The following is a 22,440-nucleotide window of genomic DNA, read 5'->3' as shown; positions in this document are numbered from 1 at the left end:
TGGGCTTGCATGATCATGTAAAAGGCCCAAATTCAATTGCATTTGCATGTTGGTATCATACCAAATTGAAATGGACGTGTACTCTGAGTTGCAAAGGCTTGTGCATGGAGATTTAACATGAAATCCATAATTGGTCATAAAACATCAAGTCTTCGAAAATGCCATTTGCCAAATCCAAACATGAGCACGTGGGTAATGGTTGGAAAGGTCTTGATGTAAGGAACAAATGTTATGTTGGGTAAAAATCCATTTGAAGTGTGGAAATTAGTGAATTTTGAATTTAAAGTGTAAGGTGCAAAACATGTAAAGGCAAGGTTTCAAAATTTGGCCAATGTTCAAGCCCCTCTATTTCAATGATGCAAGCCCCAAATGAAAAAACTTACAACATCAAAGTTGTAGATCTTCTCAAGACAATCAAAATGGACTTACAGTTTGCATTATTTGGATTTTTGATGAAAGCTTTATGGGCACTTGAAGTTGGACTTTTTTGCCTTTCAATGCATTTGGTCCAAAGTGACCTATAATGTTTTGCATTATCACATGTATTTAATTTGAGATTTTGAAATTTTGTTCAACATAACATTTTAAGTAGACATCTCAATCTTTCCAATTCATTTGATCCCACCTCAAAATAATAAAAAATGAATGAGTTATGTCCTTGGGAAGTTGACCCAAAATTAGGGTTTCCGTCAAAATGACCTATAATGTCTTAGAATGTATGATGACCTTCCAAGCTTCAAATAATTTTTTGATGAACATGAAAGTTGTTCATATTGTCCTTAAGGACATTTTTTCTTTTGGAATCATCTTCATCTGACCAAAACATAAAAAGTTAGGTCTCAGTGCATTTCAAAATAGTCAGATGAATTGACTGCTCGACTTCTCAAGTCCACAACTCATACCTTGATGAATTGATGATTGAGGACACTCAAATAAGTTCAAATATGCATGAAATGATGAATTAAATAACTTTCCTTGATTGTATTTGATCATGGGCTGAGGTTGTTTCATGAGCAAGGCATTGTGGTACACAGATGAATTAGGGTTTCCTTGAGAAACAACACTCAAACCCTTTGACTTTCTTTGATCAAAATGATGAATTGAGATACTTGGGAGGCATATTTGATGGATGAGAGCTTTGGGAACCATTACCATGTTTGCTTTCATCTTCTCTTGGCCATATTTCTACACAAAGGATCTCCTTGAAGCTCTTGACCTTGTGATTGCTCAAGCTACAAACAAGAAATGTTAGTGACATATTTTTTTGCTTTTTGATTAGTAAACAAAATGAGAAAAGCAATGATATACAATTCAAGCATGCTTGGTGACCTCAAACCACTCACAAGGAGTCCCCACCAAAGGTAAAGGGAACCAAGATGCTCATGATCCTTGAGGCTTTGCAAATGCAATGTTATGATGCCATGAGGGATCTTAGGGACAAAATTGGGGTCTTACAAGTACATTTTTAAAAAAAAATCAAAAATTTCCCAAAATTAATACTTAATCATGAAAATAATTAATAATTAAACATGTATGGGTTACTATCTTTGATCATCTTTGCATTCCACCCACCATAAAAAACATTTTCTTATCCTCATGCAACAAAATATTGAGCGGAATGTAAATGACCTCGCCTAGCCCCATGTTTCTCGCTTAGCCCACCTGTGCATCAAAGTGGGCTAAGTGCATTGTGGTTCTCTCCCAAAGCGCCTTCTGCAACAACACCAAAACCTATTTTTTATTGTTCAATTTACTTGATTCCTGCATATCAGAATATTCAAAATACGTTAGGAACTTAGAAGTGTTCATGTAAAGATGACCAACATTCCCAAGTCCATTGTGCCTGACTATATATTAGTAAATCTACTACATCAATACAAAAACATAATCCAACTAAATTTTAATAAGTACTTAAATGAATTTAAAGAAACCGTAAAAACTTCACAATGATGTGGCTATTGTTGAACTAGAAAATCACTCTCAATTACGTGGCTATTGTTGAATCCAAATTGCAAAGACTTGTGCGAAAAACCCCAAATCAACCTTGGTCTTGGAGGAAAAACCCTAACTAGTTTTATCAAAGAAACCCCCAAAGAATACTCAACCTAATTTGATTAGATCAATCTTAAATTGGGCCTTATCAATCTTATCTAGATGACACTCAATAAAAATTATTATGTGTAATTGTTGAATGTATGAAGAGAGAAATGTTGAAGATGATGAGAAAACTCTTTGTATGTTATTGGTTTCTATATAGAAAAATTATGCATGAATTCATTTTTATATGTATGCGTGTGTGTAGAAAAATAACAAACAAAACCGATTTTTAGTAAAAAATTACAAGGTTTGTAAAATAGAACAAAATGTATTGACTCCAAACAAGTATGAGTTAATACATAAGTATGGGAGTTGATATACAGACTTTGGGAGTCAATACAATTAAGACAAAGCCATTGGCTTGGGAAAACCTTCAGTTGGAGTTGGCTTCAAACACGGATGAGCAGACTCATAAGCATTATGTATCGACCCAAGGCTCCTATGCATCGATGCATTTTTGGCAAAAAAAAAATATTTTAAGAATTCTTGAGTATGTATTGGCTCATAGACTTGATGTATCAATCCATACAATCATAATTTTTACTTGTAATGGCCTATCTAACTTGATCATTGAAAACATTTCTTAAGAGGATAGTGCACTCACATGAATTTCGCATAGGAGATAGATAGGGGACAAGCTACACCACGAATAGTGTTTGAAGACATTTTTGGTTTTAAAAAGAGATGAAGGACCATAGAACTTTCAGGAAGGGTTTTTGAGAAAATGCAAAATGTAATGATGAGTGAAAGCTAGAGAGGAGTTTAAATAGAGTTAGAGTGATAGTTGAAAATATCAAGAGGAAATAGGCTAGAGAGCTAAAACGAGGGTAGACTCATTTACCAACCAAAACTACAATAATAACATTAATGACAATGTATCTAGCATAACACGCTTGTTAGATGATATTATTACAGAGCATTGAAAAAGATAAAAAATAATTGAACAGATACGTAATAAAAATCATTTTGAAAAAGAAAATTGATTTTTGAAACACACGCAATTTGATTAGGAAGACGAATGAAAAGATTTTCTCTTTAACCAATAAATAGTTTCCCAATGGGTCACTTCAAATGTTCAGATGGCTAAACCTATGACAATTGTCTTACCTAGAGCCACACAAATAACGCTTGATTACCACCAATAATTTTAGGAACTCGGAGTCTAGAAGATTGGAAATTTCCAAATGGGTTATGACTTTTGACCTTCTGACCGAGAAAGCCTTCTAACATTAGAGGGTTAACTAGTTCAAAGCCAATTTTCTCAGAGTCATAGTTTTACTCTCCATAATTTACACACATTGAAAATATTTTGTTTTATTCTAGACAAGGTTCCATTTTTAATTTTTTAGAATAAAAACAAATATATCTTCAGCAAGGGGTTTTGTAAAGATGCCCATTGATAGTTTGTATCTATAAATTTTAAATTAATTATACCCTTCTAAAGATAAGATTAAATAAAGTTTTGGGACAAAAAGGGATTAGAGACCTAAGAGTTGTCAGTACGTGAAATATAGTTTTCAAGAAAAAGGGAGGCTAGGGCTTGAAGAGGGAAGAAGAAACCATCACCAATTCAGAATTTTCCAAGGAATTTGAGGTAAAGAGGGGAGAGGGATTCTATATGGGTGTTTGACATGAAAGAGTGTAGAAGAGAGATCTTTGCTCCTATTAGGGATTGTGTAAATTCTATTTTGATTTGTTGTTGTTGTTGTGAGATAATATGAAATTGATGATTGATGGTGTTGTTATGTGACTTTTTGTGACTGAATTTGTGTTGTATTATTTTGTTTATGAATATGTGATTCTCTTCCATTGTTGGAAAATTGAAGCTTTGAACATGAGCATGAATTTGTTGAAAGTGACGAATGAATTTTGTGTCCAATTTCTATTATCCATGACTTGATATATGCGTTGTAACATGTTTGAATGTGATAATATTTTTATATGTTGTTTAATTCATGTTATGGTCTATTTGAATGTTATAATGAGAGTTGAGATGATGTATGAGGGATAGAGAATGAGGAAAGATGAATTTCACGTGAGAAAACTGGAAACTTTTGGGATTTTAGCTGATGCCAATCGATTGACATCATGTGTCAATGGATTGGCTGCGTGTAAAACTAGAAAACATTTTGGAAAATTGAACTATGTCAATCGATTGATTCCCTAAATCAATCGATTTCTCTTAGCCAAAATGTGAAATATTGTAAAGGCAGAATGTAAAAGGGATTAATGTCAATCGATTGCACCGTAGTGTCAATCGATTGATGCTTGTGTAATTTTGAAAAATTGTTGAGCTGAAGCATATTTTTTACCCGATTGTTTTTTCCATAACTTTAGTTTCGTAAGTCTGAATGAGGTGCAGTTCAAAGAATAGGAAATCTAACACGTATGGCTATCCCATATTAATGTATTTAGAGGCTAGATAGGTGCTGGAAATTGTCAAAAATTGATAGTTTTACTAGTTACACACTCGTTAGCAAAAACGAACAAATGATTAATTGATGTGAACAAACGAATTAAAGATGAATTGATGTTAAGATGATTTAACATGATTGAGTGCTGTAGGATATGTATTTTATGTGGTTTTGTTGTTTGGTGATGTTATATGGTGTGAATATGACTCGTATTGTTATGAAATGCATGATTATATGGTGATTAATTATGTATTATTGGTGTGTGTTGTTGTTTTTATTGGTGGATAGTAATTCATAAGGGGGATTACTATTGTGTGCCAATGCATGTTGTTTATGGTCAGAAGGGGGTTGTAAGCATTATTATTATGTTGCATTGATTTGTATGGACATTCATCATTTTGTTGTGTCGTTGAAAGAGGTATGTTCGCTAGTTCATAAGGGGGGACTAGTGGCTTATCCCAAGCTTAGAAGGGGAGGGGGGCTTAAAGCTCTGAAGGGGGGGATCATGGTTTCACAAGGGGGGGACCTTGCTCTAGAGAGAACAAAATGTTGAGTTGGTACGGCATGCATAGTGTCTCGTTGTGTCGTTAATCGCATTACATATACTTGCATATTGTTATAAATGGATGTGAGATTATGGTGATGTTGGTTGTGTATTGAATGTGCGGCATGTTGCATGTTTATCTTCCTTTGCATTCTTTACACCGTTTATATTGAAATTTATTTCTCACCCTTTTGCTTTATGTTATCCACCATGGACTTCTTGCAGATACTCAGGAATAAAGTTGTTGTGTGTGGAAGGTGGTTTGTTATAGCTATTATTCGTTTTAGTTATCGCTTTATCAAAATTTAGTGGTTTAAGTGCTCTGATCTTGTAACATTGGGATTTGGCATTTGTTATGTTTTGAGTTAATATTGAAAATTTGGTGTTTTAAATTTCAATACTTTATTTATGAAGTTGTTATGAAATGATTGTTCGTTGCATGTTGTCACATGTTTTTTATGAGTTTCAGATGGTGGTTGTTCGTTACACCTTAAATAGACGAATAAATATTTTTATATAAATTTAGGGGTTTAGAGTGTTACAACCTATACCGTTTTGGATTCTTTCTTGTTAGTTCTCCCAGAGTTTTTCTAACCCAGGGTTTTCATGCAACATAATCATGTGTGTGACCATAAACAAAATGGGAATATAAAGGTTTTGGTTTTATTGCCTTATGTTTTGAATTAGGTTTGACTCTAGACTTTTTAGGTGGCATATAACCAATACCTCTTTTATCGTTTCAACTTACTCCATAGATCATAAAATCCATTTTGCTTTTGTCTATGTTTCATTCAAGAAATTTTTGAAAAGATATGTGATATTTCTTGATGACAAATTCAGAGTCCTAATGAGCTTTTGAAGGAATCTCTTTATCAAGAACTATACTTTTGCTTTTGAGGGCAGAGCTCTCCTTTTCAAGGTTATAAATATTTTATCTCATAGTATAGTTTTCTTTATTTAGCTCACTAGGGGCTTCAGATTTAGCTACATGGATTTGTTTCAAATCGTTGTGTCTGTTCATAAGAATCTGGAACTTTTCGAGAATTTTAGTGAGACAAGACTCTACTTCAGATCGATTAAGACTAGAGAATACCTCATTGAGGTATGAATCTAATTGTAATCCAGAGTCAGATGCTTCTGTGCTTTCCATCAGTTCCATGTGAGCCTTATCTTCTTCATAATCATCGTTTGAAGCATCAGAGTCATCCCCGGTTGTCATAAGAACCTTCTTCTTCTCTCTGAAGAATTTATTTTTAGGCATGAGTTTGGGACACTCATTTTTGTAATTTTCAAGTTGTTTGCATTAAAAGTAGGTAACATCCTTGTCAGCTCTAATCTTCTTCTGTAGCCTCTGAAATTTGTCTGTCATTTTTTCTAGATTTGGTTGACCCTTCAAAAGAGTAGAGACAACTCACCTTCTTCTTCTGAGATTTCTTCAAACTGTTATTCCTTAGCTTAAATAGATTTGGCCTTCTCAAGCTTACCTTGGAGTTCAAAGCTACATATTTTACTTTTTCTGAAGCCCATCCTCTCCAAGTTAAATCTCATGACTCCTTATAGAACTTATAAATACCTCAAGAGTCGTGTTATTAAGATCTTGTGACACCTTAAGTGTTGTCACCATTGGTATCCATTTCTTAGAGAGACTTATGATGATTTTCTTTACATGGTATGAAGTGGTATAACCTTTATTCATAACTTTTAATCTAGCTACAAGAGTTTGAAATCTTAAGAACGTATCCTCAATCATTTCATCCTCTTCCACTTTGAGGGATTCATACTTCTGGATTAATGCTAAGGCTTTAGTTTCTTTAACTAACTCATTTCCTTCATGAGTCCTTTTCCAAGAATCAAATATAAAATTAGCAAAATATTTGTTGTCATCTTTTCATGCTCAGTGTAGGAAATAAAATTCAGCAATATGGTTCTGGATCTATGATGATTATTATGATTCCTCTTTTGCTATTCATTCATTTTTCTCCTTTCAAACTTAGTGACATCTGCATATGTAGGATGTGTGTAACCATCTATTACCATATACAATAGATCAGAATCATAAAATATGCAAAAAAAAACGATTTTGTCTTTACAATAGTCGAACTTTTCACCTTTAAACTTTGGTGGTTTTGTAGAATAATGATCTTTATCATAGTTTGCATGTGCCATACTTGTAGTACCCCAAAATTTGCCCCCCATTTTTGCTTTTTCATAACCTGAGATCCATCTAACCTCATTCATGTCTCATGCATATCCATCATCATTTATACCTCACAGATTCGAGGTTTCTAACAAAGCTGGCTTGGATTGGAGATTTTGGTATTGGAGTTGGTAATCCCTGTGGTTTATTTTGAAGGGTTGGAAACCCTAAATTGGTTCACGACATTAACAGATTGTTGGATTTGAGACCTTTGGTCATTGTTTGACACTTGGATCTTTAACCTAGCTAAACCTTAATACATGACTTGTTTGCATTCATATTCCACTACATCTCATTAGACCCAAGTCACTATCATCCATTCACAAATTACATTGGTTCTAGTTGGATCATAGTACCATTTTAAAAATACAAGTCAATTTCATCATCTTTTGCATCAGTCAACTTTTGGTCAACTGTTGACTTTTTGGTCAACCAGTTGACCAAAGTCAACTTGACAATACTTGATCATTGCATTTAACATAAGTGTCCATGATCATTTCATTGTTAACTCAAGATAATTTGTAAATTTAAATTGATTTTGGAAATTCAAGTTACTCTTGGAAATTCAAGTTGATTTAGAAATTCAAGTTAATTTGGAAATTCAAGATTTAATTTTGATGTTGGAATTGGGAATTCAAATTGATCTTCAGAATTATTTTTCCTATGGGCCATGAAGGTTGTCCTAGAGTGAGCCCATTTTTGGTCTTTCATGTCCATTACTCATTCCAAACCAAAGAAACCAAATTCATTCTTTAAGCCCATTGAAATCTAATCCCATTTAACAACTATCCATTTTCATATCCATATCCAAAATTCATTCAATATCCACCTCTAATTACACTTCTACAACCATATAAAGCCATTAAAAAATCATTCAAGTCCATTTCCATCATTTAGAGCACAATGCCCATATCCCTACCTTTCTCGTCTTTAAACTTCGGTCACATTTATATCTCAAAACCTTTCTATACATTAGCATCACATACTTTTGATTTCATAGCTATTCTTATCTCTTTTACTTCATGGTCTTTTTATTTCCATTCACATGTTTTATTTATAAACAAAAACATGATTCGAATCCGTGACCCAATGAGCATCCATTTGAAACCAATCTTTAAACCCTAAATCATTTCCAATTACCATTCAATGATTATTTAATTCAAATTCACTTTCACAATTTCTTATGACCATCATTTAAGTCAAACTTACATTTTTCATACACTACATATACTTCCATTCCATCATAAACCGATACAGTATCCAAACCTTCCAAATACATTCAAGCTTTCAAAAAATTAACCAAATGTGAACCATTTCATTTTCCAAACAACTTCGTAATTCTGTTCATCCAAATGCATCACATCTCCATTAAAATTCAATAGTTCAACCAAATTTCCAATACATGTCATATTACATTATAATCGTGAAACACATTTCGTTCGATATTTACAACATCCACTATAATAAAAGAATCTACAACATATACACAATGCGCTTCTCATATGCAAAGCCAATTCCAATAATTGTACAAGACTCCATCAAGTAACCAAAAGAGTCCTAGATTCTAGCTTCTACCCCATTCATCACTCATGTTAAATTGCTGGTTTTTTCTTACAATAATCCATCCATCCTGCACACAAAAATAGGATAAGTCAGTATAAGCAATCATTAGCAATCATTGGTGATCATTAGTAATTATTAGCCATCAACAACAATCATTAGCAATCATTGACCCGAACCATTAACCAACATCAATTAACTACTGCAAAATCCATTGACTACATTGATTCCACTCCAAATCCATAATATAACTAACAGGACAACCATTTATAAGCATATTGAATCATAATGGAAATTCATCTCAATGCCTAACAAAAATCCTAACCAATTCTAACTGAACCTAAACCGTTCACAATTAACATAACAATAATTGACCAACTTATCTAAGCGATAACTATCGTTCGGCCACAAAATAAAAGTGCCGACATAACAGGGTCCTACCGGAAACTTAGCAAAACTAAGGCATTGGTCGAAAGCGGTTATAACATACTGCATCAACAAAGAAAGGATAATTACAGCAAGGCATTTTTTCAATTAACAGGCCATATCATTTAACATTTGATCTAGCCTGAAACAATCACGCGCACACAAGTATTTCCGCCACTTCACCAACCAGCATGGTTATGCGACCGCTTCCCACACTCGAGCCAACAACCCTACAGCATATAGTAGAACCATTTCATAACGATGAGCAAGGCTGCCCAAATTCTACATACATGGCATAGCAGCAATCAAAGGAAATAGCAGGAAGTTGACAATTTTTAACTATTAACATACCAGCAAAAGGAACACTCCTCCATACAGAAATGTCGAAGCTTCACTCCCTGTTTTTAAGTCGTTGTGTTCCTTTTATCAAGTCCCATTTGTCCATATGAATAGCTCGTGTGATGTTGGTCCTGCAAGAAGAACCCAGTTAGGCCATCTAATATATTTCGGTTTTTTTGTCCACTTATTCACAAACAGTGCAAGATTGATAATTATAAATAAGTTACACAACAAAATCTTATGGCAGCATACTAACAGCTTACTCTTAAACCATAACAAAAGTTTCTAACCGAATCAACTAATTTTCTAATAGAGTCTAACAACTAACCTAACTAATTTTACTTACTTCACTAACTAATAATAGTAAAATTCATTCATAACTAACTTCAAAACCAACCATCTAACTGTTTTCCAACTGTTTTCAAACAGAACTCTAACCAACTCTCATCTAAAATAACAAACTCTAGCCGATCCATAACAGAATGGAGAGGGAGGAAAGAACCCAAGAGTTGGAGAAATTCTATATAAGCATACCTCAATTCACTTTGAGTGTTTTTTCTAGAATCCACTCTGAGCCTTCTTCTTCAATTCACACTTTGTGTGTTTTCGGCTTGAGGCCTGAAATTCAATCTCCACCTTCTTTAATTCGTTCTCTATTTTGCTTCAATCGGATGATCTTTCACGATATTGATTCTTTGCTTCAACCACATCCATTCTCCATTCTTCATCTTCCTGTTACATTCTCATACTCTTCGACCTGCACATTTCGCAACCTTGATGTCCTGCAATTCCTTGATTCTTCCTAAAGCACGGTTCTGCATAAAATCTCGCCGCTCCATATCACCATCGCCGGTAAACAACCACAACGCATCAGTACAAACCAGAAGAAGAAGAATCCGTAAGCAAAGAAGAAGGAGTGAATCAAAGCGAGGAGAATTCTGGATATTTTGGTCCGACCTTGTCCTCTTCCTTGCAACGCTCTTTGAATTGACGTGAACAGTGAAGGTCGATCGAAACCGGTCTCGGAACTGTCCTCCTTCTCGATCCCAAAGCTTCGGTTCTGTATTCTGTATTCTGAAACGCGACGGAACTTCGGTCCTGTTTTCCACTCCTCCTCGATCCCATCAATATTGATGAAGAAGTTCAAAATGAAATGCCATGGAGATTCGACAATTCCGATCCGGTAAGTATCTTAGTCTCTTCTTCAATTTGTCAATGCGTTCTGAGTAGCTTCAAAGCATGTGAAGTCGGATCACACAAGTCCGGCATGACGAAGGCAGTGATTGACCCCTATTCGTTCAAGACGCGCGGAGAAACTGAATTGGTTTCGCTCGTGTGCCGATTAAGAAACCACTTAGCAAACTCAGGGTTTTGATCGAGCTTTTGTTTCCGTCGCACCTGAGATGTCGAGCGGCCGCAAATCATCGTTCTTCAACGTGCTCCATGTATATCGGCGTCGACCTTTGAATCACCAACAAACGATGCACACCGCTGAGCCGATACGATGCAATCTCAATTCTCAGATCCTGAAAGTGATTCGCGCGCTGTCAAGTCATCATCAGGAGAGGAGTCTTGATTCCAGAACGTTTGTTCTTCGCTGGTCTCGGAGGAAACACGATGAAGACGGCGAAATCGATTCGCACCGCTTCTGCTCGTCGGAAAGAATTGCGTCGTACACTCTTCCATTTTGGATCGATGAAGAAAGTCAAACTCATCTGCCGCTTTGTCAAGAGGATTCAGTTTGGGCTCAAGGCCCAAACGGATTGTTCCTTTCTATCCTGGACCGCTCCGGATTCTAACACCCCCCAATCTAGGTTTCCAACCTATGGCCCATTCTTGATTAATTGAATTAGAATAATACATTAATTAATTAAATTGCTAGGTTCTAATTAGGTTAATGAGGTTAGAATTTTAGGAATGGATTAGAAATATTTTGATTAGTTAGAAAATAGTTAGATTGTTAGTTTAATTAGGTTAATAAATCTTGATTAGCATATTAGGATTTAATTAGAATTTTCACTAGAATGAATTAGGACTTTTAATTAGGGTTTTAGTTAGACTTTTCTAATTAGGAACAATTAGGTTTGAATTTAGGATCTTGACATTTCTCAACATTAGGTTAATTTATCATCTTTAGGATTTAATCAACTTTAGGCCATGAATAAAATTGCATATTTTGCAAATGACCAATTTGCCCTTTTAGGTTTATTTTGGTAATTTTGTGTTAAAATTGCATGCTCCACTTAGGATTAGAATTCAATCATCTTTTAATAATTGTAGGACTTAACATGGAATTTTAATCATGATTTTGATCAATATGTACATGCTCCCTTAGGACCTCTAACATAGAATATTCAATCAATTTCTAATGCATGATCCCTTAGGATAGTTTCTAACAAGTACTAACTCCAATTAGATCCAGAATTAGTTCCGTTCAAAACTAAAACCAAACCCTCGATTAAATTGATCAAAAACAATTTTGATTAATTAAATTCTTTGAACTTGTATAATCTCACAGTCTAATTGAGTGACCAAAAGACCCTTGGTCACTTAGTAAGACTTTTCTTCCAAGTTGTGGAGCTCAAGGCTTCAAGACAAGAACTTCAATCAAGACATCCTCATTCATACCAAGCAGCGGATTATTCAAGCGCATCAAAGGTGGCATCTTTAAAAGCTTGTCAAATCAAAGTTAGAAATGTGTGGCACGAGCCTTTAGCAATAGAGAAGGAGTGGGACTGGAGTATTCCTACCCCCATTCTGAGTATCTTTGGGTATGGGACGTATGACCCAGCGCTCATCGTATTCACCTCTATTCATAGACTTTAGCATAATTCTAACCATACAATTAACAAGTCTATCTTCACAAAGCAAAACAACAAAAGCAAGGACTACATCAACAACTTATCAACCATGAATCAAGTTGTACGATACGAGCCTTAAGTAATGGAGAAAGAGTGAGACTGGAGTATTCCTACCCCCATTCTAAGTATCTTTGGGTATGAGACATATGACTCAGCGCTCATCGTATTCACCTCCATTCATATACTTTAGTGCAATTCGAATCAAACGATTAATAAGATCTTCATCTTCAGCACGAGAAACAACTACAAAGACTATTCTCCTTCCACTTGAAAGTTAGTGTGATTCTCATCATCCAGTAACTATCAAGTCTTTCTCCATTCTATTCAATTCTCAATCATTCCAATTCTAACCATTTCAATCTTAATCATCCATTTCTTCTTGCCTTCAATCATTTTCTTTTCAGCCCTAGTGGGCTGAACTACGAAAGCTCTAATTTCATCATTGCACAATGAGGGTACGTAGGCAGAAGAATCCAGATTCTTCGCGAGCTACCTTATCTATTGCTACCCTATTTATTAATCCATCACTCTTTCATAAATAAGTTCCAACTTTTTGAGATCAAATATCATTGTTCCTTGGATCCCATTCACATCCTTTTAGGACGCCTAATAAACAGTCCGTCTTGTGAATCGAGAGTTGTTTGGCTTGTACCCAGACCTTTAATTCCTTTATTTTGGTTATTCCACTACAGTGATACCATGCCTTAGGCCCCTCACTTGTTGGTTTACCTTTACTCTTCGGTTCAAAGTTTATTCCTTTATGGATCCAAGATACTTCTTCTCTTTGATCTCAAAATGTTTGTTCCCCGACAAGTGACAGGTTGCCTTGTGCCAATCAATCACTACGCCAAAAATGACTTTTAACAGCGCATCTTAGACAGCGCTTTTAAAAGAAAGCGCTGTCTAAGGTTAAAATTAAAATAAAACACGGAAAATGTTCCAAAAAAATAATGAAAGCGCTGTCTAAGGGGGGGTCTTAGACAGCGCTTTCTAAAAGCGCTGTCTAAGACCCCCCTTAGACAGCGCTTTTAGAAAGCGCTTTTAAATATAGACCTTAGTCAGCGCTTTTGATAAAGCGCTGTCTAAAGTCTTTAAATTAAAAAAAAAATTAAAACCAAAAGCGCTGTCTAAAGTCTTTATTCCCTCCATGTCACGAAAAAAAAGTTATTCCCTCCCAAATCCTAAAAATCCTACATTCTTCTCCCAAACCCTCAATCAGAGCTTGCTTCTCTTTCTCCCAAATCCACTCCCCCTTCTTCCAACCCTCAATCAGAGCTTGTTTATCCTGTGTGAAAGATTCTTCCCCTAAACCCTAACCCTTTCCCCCATTATATGTATGATTCTTATCCTGTGTGGTTTTTCACTACTGATTGGATCCGTGCAGGCTCGCTTCATAAACATGCTTCCTTCTATTACGAGCTCTCCTTCCCCGGACGAGCTTCCTTCAACTTGTAAAAACTCTCCTTCAACTTTATTTGTTCTCTCTGTATGAATCTAACCCTTTCTTTTTCGCAGGTCTTAAACCCTAACTATTAAAGACTTTGTTTGTTCAAAATTTCTCAAACCTCAAAGAATTTTTGAACCTTTCATTACTAGTAAGTTATTTTTTTCCATTCGGTAATGTTATTCCTAACAAAAAATGGTTATTTCTACTCTAGTTTCTTATTTAATAAATTTTTCTTCTTCTATTTTAAATTTTGCTCTACCTTGCTAATTGGTACTACTTTCCATATTCTTTCCATGATATTTTCGTTTTGAGTGCAGGGGATGAAACATAAAATGAGTGTTAAATTAGTTTTAAATTTGGGTGGTTAGAGGTTTTCATTATATAGAATGCCAAGATGAGAAGCTTTTGGTATTTCTTATGACATGATACTAATCTGTGTGTTCGACAAGGATCAAAATGGTTTCATCACTGCAGCTGAGCTCTGTCATGTTATGACAAATCTCAGCTAAAAGCTGAAATATGAAGAGGTTGACGAGATGATTCGCGAAGTTGATGTTGACGGTGATGGTCAGATCAACTATGAGGAGTTCGTTAGAGTCATGATGGCTTATTTGTTTTTAAAATAATGTGTTTCAAATATTGTGTATAATTAAATTTTGATTTTTAATGTCAATAACGGCTGAATGCTTGCCCTTGGTCTTATAGGAATAAATAAATTTGGGACTGCTCTAGTTTTATTGTGTAAGTGTCATGCTACTATCACTTCCCTCAGCGTGGTTGATACCCATAAGAGGTCTTTGGTACTAAGTACATGGTAGTGCATTTTTTAGATTCTATTTATTGATCACATGTTCTTGGGTTTACTATTCTATTCTAATTATGTGTATTTTTATTGTGTTAGTCGGAAGAGTTTAATTTTGAGTACATGGCAGTGCATGTCCCCAAGAGCAACACTGCAACTTTTCATTTCTTCACAAAGAAATTACGGTACAACAATGATGCTGAGGAGGAGAATGCTTATGTCATAAGGAAGCAACTTAAGGTATATGATCCTATAATCCAATTCACTATTTACTTGATGGTTGGTCACTAGTCTGTAGGGAATGATAATTTGCTTTTCAACTAGCTAAATTCCTTTTGATGCAATGTGTTACTCTTATATGGATGAATGTTCTTAGTATGTATTTGGTAACCGTTATGCCTGTTGTATTGGAAGACATATTCAACTTCAACTCTAGTATATTATTCTATTAGAAAGCTCAAAAGAACTAAGTAAGAAATATCCTATGGTGCTAGTTCTCATATAGATATGTTATAATTTCGTAGGACTTTGTCAAAAAGACACTTTCATACCTATTAACTTGGTCCACAATTACGTAAGCAGAACTTGAAAAATAATGTTATAATTTCGTAGCAAAAAAGCAGAACTTTGTCAGTATTGTTTTTCTTCCGGGTTAATGGAAAGTGCCCACTAATGCATACCGAGAAGGAAAGGTTAGTGAGTTTCTTTGCATTGGAATTTGAATTCTTTTTATATTTCCGTTTTTTTGTGTTATTGATTATGGTTGATTGTTTTGTATCAGATATATGGTATTGATGCATCTTCTGGAGTTGCTGTTATGGCTTTAGGCATATCACCGGGGGATCATGTGTTGGACCTATGTGCCGCACCTGGTAGATATTTCTTTGCTTAATCATGTTTATAGTATTTGTCCTCTAAGAAGCTTGGATACATAGCACGCAGATGATAGTATGATTCAAATACATGAATTCTAGTAATTTTAAGAAATTAAGATTCGATATGGCCAAGATAGGTTAACAAGTCTGTGAAGAGACGTTCACATTGTTAATTCTTTATAAGTACATAAATAAACATATCATTAGTCAACATATGATGATCATAATCTACAAAAAGGTATTTGTGAGCATACAAGTTGGGATAGTTTGTATTTGTTTTCAAGTTTGCGACCTTTTCAATTTCACTACATGTTGTTAACATGATGCTTCAAGTAGTACTTTCACAATGGCTGCGTGTTCAAAGTCCTATTGGATACGGTTCCAAACATACTTATAGCTACCTCGCCTATATAAACGTTATTCTTTCTACTATGAATGTGACATAAAAAACACAATTTTGTGTTTGTAGTTAATATGATGTAACCAAGATATACATATTGCAAAGATGTATCGTATCAACACAACATGTGTATATTGTTGGGAGGAATTATCGATGTCGTATCTTAGACGTATTGGTGGAATTTTTTAAAAGTGAATTAATAAAATTATTGGATACTTTTTGGGTACGTATCGGGAAAGTATCAAACACATTAGTTTTGGATACATGTTGGACACTGATACTTTGACATATTTGAAGTATACATGCTTCATAGTCTGTCCTGTTATTGTTTATAATGATGTTATAAAAATTGTTTTTGAGATTAAGACTTGATTTATTTCAGGGAAAACATATAGAAAACTTTTTATTCTAAATAAGAACATTTTTCAGGGATGCTTTTAGTTCAAAGAGCAGCTTTCTATATAATTATTTCAGTTTGCTAAACAAATCACATGATTATAATGGTTTTCTTTCAAATGTAATGTTTAGGTGCTAAACTTTGTATGATATTAGACCTTCTTGGTGATTCGGGCTCTGTAACTGGAGTTGATGCTGCAAGGCATCGGTTGGCAGCGTGTAGAACAATGCTGCAGAAGTATAAACTGGGTGATAGATGCCGGCTTTTTGTTGCTGATGGAACAACATTTTCAGTTATTCCTGAGGGGTTTCGTTCTGATTCTGAATCATGTTAGTGATGTTTAATCTTGGAATGTAATATTGAAATTTTAATATCATGCTTATTCATTAATCATTATTACCCAATTTTGAAATGTTTTCATTGTATCAAGTATTAAACAGACGAGTCTAGATCGGAAGAAAGAATGGACGTGTTCAAGGAGTGGACATCTAGAAGACCATGGAAAGAAAGGAAAAAAGCAAAGAAGTGTGCCACTCCACAAGTGGTGTCTAAGTCTCACCCTCCTGAACTCATATATTATGGACAGCATTCTGGAGTTATTGGTCTTACTAAAGGAGAATTATATAAGACTGTAGCTGAAAATGAGATTGCAGGCTATGGCTATGACAAAGTAACTACTGTATTACTTTGAATTCATTTTGCACAGTTCTTCATTGTCATTTACCCTTAAAAAGTTATCATTTGTTGGGATTTGATTCAGGTCCTTGTGGATGCAGAATGTACTCATGATGGTTCAGTTAAACATATTCAAAAGTTTGAACATTGGGGTTGGGTAACTCTTCAACGTCGTGTGCTGGATGCTGAGAGGACGGATAATTTACATGCTCTTCAGGCAAAGACTTGTTATTCTCTTGATCTATAATTTACATGCATACCTTTAGTCTTAAATATCATTTTGTTTTTAACTCACACACATACCTTTTGTATCTCACTACAACTGAATCTTCTCGCCAACGGTTTCAGACTACTAAAAGTTGGAGGATCACTCGTCTATAGCACTTGCAGGTGTAGTGTCCTCAACAACGTAATCAAATAGATTGCGGGTATTTCATGTTGAGGTTTATGCGAGATACTCTTGCTTTGGGCCGATTAAAGATTCCCACCGATGTATGTATTTCTAACTTATGAGTTATTTTTATATTTACACATATCTCATATAATTAAATAGTTGGAATTAATTCAAAATATGTTATATTATTATGTAGTACTTTGATGAATTCAAGTGTGCATTTTATACAAAGGATCAAGTGGACGAAATCAAAGAGGAGTGGTGTCAATTCATGATAAAGCTCAATGTTTGTTCATAAATTTGTGTAATTAATGTGTACATTTGTAGTATATGTTATGACTTGTAAATGTGTACATAAATTTGTATATATTTTGATACATTTAAGGCAAAATTGGTTTGAATTGGTATATATATATATATTTGTTAGCCAAAAATTGGTAGAAAAAAGGCCAAAATGACATATATAAAATGTGATAATTGTCTGTCAAAATCTGGTTGAAAACAGGTAGAAATTCTGGTTTATAAACCTGGAAAAAATGTGGTTTAAAACAAAAGCTTCAAAAATTTTCGTATACCTTAGACAGCGCTTTTGTAAAAAGCGTTGTCTAAGGGGGGGATTAGAAAGCGCTTTAGGCAAAAGCGTTGTCTAAGGGGGGGGCTTAGACAGCGCTTTTTGAAAAGCGTTGTCTAAGGTATACCTAAAAAAATTAAAATAGGAGGGTCTTAGAAAGCGCTTTTGGCCAAAGCGCTGTCTAAGGGGGTGGGGCTTAGACAGCGCTTTTCAAAAGCGTTGTCTAAGGTATACCTAAAAAATTTAAAATAAGAGGGTCTTATAAAGCGCTTTTGGCCAAAGCGCTGTCTAAGGGGGGGGGGGGGGGCTTAGACAGCGCTTTTAAGATTTAAAAAAGCGCTGTCTAAACCTATAGCAGCGGAGGTTTAGACAGCGCTTTAAAGCGCTGTCTAAGGCTAAAAAAAGCGCTGTCTAAGGTCTTGTTTGTTGTAGTGAATACTTCCTTTTGGATTCCATATTCACCCTTTTAGGACGCCTAATGAAATGTCCATCTTTGTATCAAGAGTTGTTTGGCTTATTGCCATCCAGTTACTTCTCTTTGTTTCCAGTCATTCAACGATAGTGATACCATGCCTCGGGCCCCTCACTCGTCTGTCTGTCTATTTACTCTTTGATTCAAAGTCAATTTGCCTTTATGGATTCCCATGTTACCATTTTGTTGGTGCGATTTATAATTGGTCATCACTTCAGTCATACTGCTTTAGTTGTTTGTCCTGTCAGTCCTTGGTGCTTGGACAAACACCTTTTTTTCCTTTCCTTTCTTTTCGTAGTTCAGAACTACGATTATTCTGATTTTCTCATTGCAGAATGAGAATACGTAGGCACGAGGATGCAAATCCTTGGCGAGCATACTTCTAATTATTCCTCCTCCGCCTTAGGGCATCATCCATATCTTTCACTATCCATTATCTACGTCGATCATAAACCGTTCACAATAGTGACATATTATACCTTTGACATCGAAATACACTTTCTTTGGAATTCCATATATACCCTTTTAGGACACATAATGAATAGTCCACTTTTGTACCTAGAGTTGTTTGGCTTATTGCCAAACATTTAATTCCTTCTTTTTCGGCCAACCATATAGTGATACCATGTCTTAGACCCCTCACTTGTGGTTCATGCCACCTTTTCCTTTATGGTACAAATTCCGTTTCTCCTATGGATTCTAATATACCTTGACTTTTGGTTTCAAACTAAACCTTTTCAGTCACTTATCACCAGGTACCCTATTCTGTGACCTTGGTCACTTCACTCCATTCATTTCCATGATACCTTCATATTCTACCTTCATTCACTCCATGTGATATACCTATTCTTTTAGCCAAATATAATATCCCTTTGTGCTCCATCTTGTACCCTTTTTGTGAACCAAGAGCCGATTTGTTTGTCTTGTCAGACCTTGTAGCTTAGACAAACATCTCCTTACTGACTTTGCAGCCGTATTCAGGCAACTCTTTCTTTTCGGTTATTCCAATACAGTGATGCCATGTCTTAGACCCCTCACTTGTTGGTTCATACCAGTTTTACTCTTGGGTTCACATTTTCACCCCTTGTTGGAGTTCAAATCATATAATTCTTTGGTTCAGACCATACCTTTGATCACTCTTCTTTTCATCTCCCCCATTAGTTCTCTGAACTACGGAGCTCTGAAATCCTCATTGCACTATGAGGATACGTAGGCATGAGGGCCCTAATCCTCACCGAGCACTTTATCTATTTCTTTTTCTTTCCCCATTCTTTTGCGAGTGATCTGTAGATAACATCTATTCGAGCGAGAACAATCAAAACGGTTCCCATGGAGTACCATGGATGTTTGGGGTGCTAATACTTTCCCCTTGCATAACCGACTTCCTTACTCAGTATATCTCTTTCCACCGGGTTTTATCGATGTTTTCCCTTCCCTTTGGGGATGAATAAAGTTCGATGGTGACTCTGTTGTATGTTCGAGCGTGTGATGTGTTCGGGTATATTTCCGCTAGCTTCAATACTGTGTTTCAGAAAATATGGATTTTATTTGAAACGGTTAAGTGTTTGACATAAAGTAGTCAAAACGAGAAGCAGGCTATAATACCAATCGAAGGTACAAAGAACATAAGAAAGAGGGGTTGAATTGAGTTTCTAGAATTAAAACTTTTTGAAACCTAAGAACACAGACAACAATAATAAGAAAAAGATAAACAACACAAGTATTTTTATCCTGATTTTTTGTTAACGAAGCTACGTCTAGTCCACCTGCCTAATTGATTTTTCCTTCTAACTAAGAATTAATCCAATAATCGAACTGATTACAAGAACTCAAAGTCAATTTGTCTAAGACTTCATGAGAATTCTAACTATAAACTAGTCTCTCAAGGAAATACAAGTCAAACACTAATTGTTAATGACTTCTTGAGAATTTTAACTAAACATAATATCTGTTTACAAGATTCTTCCAAATATGCAGATGCATATGTTTAAAACAAATAATACAGTTAAGAAAAATTTCAAGAAAGTGTTCTAACGTTTATGAACGTGAATGTTTTCTTAAAGTGAAAACACTTTTCTTTTTCCATTTAAATTATGAGTGTTTTGTAACCTTATGTGGTGTTGTATATTATATTATTATTTTTCCAAGCTTCCAAGACTTCTATATATAGTGAAGAATAAATATGTTGGTGGGTAAAGTTGGGATATCCTTAATATAACAATTGTATGAATGTTACTTCATTTATAACATTAGAGTGACGCTTGCAGCAGAGAGTTTGTGAGAATGTTGGGACGCGAGAAACTTCATAGGTACATAGTATAATCTTTTTCTGTAGAAAGCAAGTTTTTCTTTTGTACTTCTCTCACTTCAATCAGCCGTTGAATTTTGAATATAAACTTCTAGTCAGAGACATCGTATTAAAGTTGATGAAGCTTGAGTAGAGTCAGAACCTGTCCTCAGAATCTGGTGAGAATGAGACTTCCGAGGCTATGGAGATGAGAGTTTTGAGACTTCAGATGATTCAATTGTTCTGGTCTTTATCATAGTCTATCTGGATAGTTTCTTTGCAGAAGCGTTGACTTGGCAATTAAGATGCTTTACTTCCTTGTAAACACACTTTTGATTGATCCTTTGGTTCATAATGCGTCTTTAGTTCAGAGTCTGACCATCTTCAGAGTCATAAACTGTTTTTTTTATCAGTGCACCTAAAAAATTAGTTAGATTACAACATTGTTCTCTATACTTTTTATTGTCAAAATTCAAGGATAATTGTAAAACCAAACTTCTTTCAACTGAAAAGACCTATGACACCGCATCCTAATGCTCTTTAGTAGCATAAGTAATCGTTTACCTCACCATATTTTGGACCGATTTTTCTTAAATTTACTAATTATTATCTATATTTTGTACCTTAGGTTGATGAGCTCTCAATAACTGAAAGGTATTTTTGTTAGGTCTTTGTTGTAAATTATTAATAACTAAGAATAATTAATCACCTTGGGTGTGTTCCAAAATGACAAGAAAATATGCATGTGTTAGTATTTTGAATTTGAAAATAGACAACATTTTGTGAAGTGTCGTAGAATGCAAAATAGTTTAACATTTGATAAAATCGTTGTTGTATGCAAAAATAGTGCAACATTTGGTAAACTGTTGTAGTAGGCTGCTTGCCTTTTGAATTCGAAAACAAACAACATTTGGTGAACGGTTGGAATAAGGTGTTTACTAAAATAGACAACGGTTAGCGAACTGTTGCAATAGACAGTTTGATTGAATTCAAAATAGCAACGCTTCCTGAAACGTTGCAGTAGATTGTTTTATGAATCAGGAATAGGCAACGCTTTTGAACTGTTGTCATAGGTGAAAAGTTACAACTTTCAACAAAAAATGTTGTTGAAAGGATGCGTTTCATCAAGGGGTCGCAACCTTGTGAAACATCACCACTTTAACTTATAAATTGGGCATTCTAGATTGATAAAAATATATCATAACAAAAACATACATCATTTTTACTAAAATTCCAGATACTCTTCCCTATATTCGAGATTTCATCGGTCTTGTGCAAACTCGAGTATAGTCTAAATTATTCTAGATATTCCTGCGTTCCAACTCTAAGACATTTGAGAGTGCTTGAAATACTTATAAGGAAAGTGATTTCGTTCACGATTCTAGCCTCGATTCATTCGATTTGATTAATTTAATTTTCTAACAAGCTTATAAGTAATGCAAATAATGATAATCGAGACTTTCGTTTCAAGTATTAAAGTGACAAATCAAGAATACTAGAAGAAAGAGTAGAAGAAGAAATCGTCATTATTGATCTGGATACGTTTTTATGATTTTTTATAAAAATTAGAATAATGTAAAAATTATAAAATCAAGATCTAAAATTAAATTTTACTTACAATTGAAGTAAAATAAATGATTAATGATATTATAATTTTTGAATAATTCTTAATTGGTATGAAT

At 34.7% G+C, this 22,440-nt stretch overlaps 1 protein-coding gene and 1 long non-coding RNA gene across 3 annotated transcripts; one reads left to right on the top strand and one right to left on the bottom strand.

Moving 5' to 3' along the window:
* Positions 1–8,590: 8,590 nt before the first annotated feature.
* LOC127118009 (uncharacterized) lies at positions 8,591–11,289 on the bottom strand. 2 transcript variants are annotated; one of them, XR_007802078.1, is made up of 4 exons: positions 10,112–11,289; positions 9,590–9,708; positions 9,329–9,468; positions 8,591–8,882 (listed from the first exon to the last, which is right to left on the bottom strand). It is a non-coding gene; the product is annotated as an uncharacterized LOC127118009 (long non-coding RNA). The 2 variants fall into 2 exon arrangements; XR_007802079.1 differs by lacking the exon at positions 9,329–9,468 and having other exon boundaries at positions 10,112–11,283.
* Positions 11,290–13,837: 2,548 nt separating this feature from the next.
* On the top strand, positions 13,838–17,296 carry LOC127121854 (rRNA (cytosine-C(5))-methyltransferase NOP2C). The gene is made up of 7 exons (XM_051052286.1): positions 13,838–13,924; positions 14,787–14,927; positions 15,344–15,379; positions 15,469–15,559; positions 16,491–16,688; positions 16,800–17,029; positions 17,120–17,296. The coding sequence occupies exons 1-7, from the start codon at positions 13,838–13,840 to the stop codon at positions 17,279–17,281; spliced, it is 945 nt and encodes a 314-aa protein (XP_050908243.1). The 3' UTR covers positions 17,282–17,296.
* Positions 17,297–22,440: the final 5,144 nt, after the last annotated feature.

Source organism: Lathyrus oleraceus, chromosome 2, assembly GCF_024323335.1.
Source record: "Lathyrus oleraceus cultivar Zhongwan6 chromosome 2, CAAS_Psat_ZW6_1.0, whole genome shotgun sequence".
Classification (NCBI taxonomy): domain Eukaryota; kingdom Viridiplantae; phylum Streptophyta; class Magnoliopsida; order Fabales; family Fabaceae; genus Lathyrus; species Lathyrus oleraceus.
This window is presented reverse-complemented; position numbering and strand designations above follow the sequence as displayed.

Excerpts from the sequence above, each read along its gene's own strand:
- LOC127121854 (XM_051052286.1), top strand. The coding sequence starts at position 13,838 with ATGCTTCCTTCTATTACGAGCTCTCCTTCCCCGGACGAGCTTCCTTCA. Across the intron at positions 14,928-15,343 it reads TCATAAGGAAGCAACTTAAG|TGGAAAGTGCCCACTAATGC; the intron begins GTATATGATCCT and ends CTTCCGGGTTAA. Across the intron at positions 15,560-16,490 it reads GGACCTATGTGCCGCACCTG|GTGCTAAACTTTGTATGATA; the intron begins GTAGATATTTCT and ends TGTAATGTTTAG.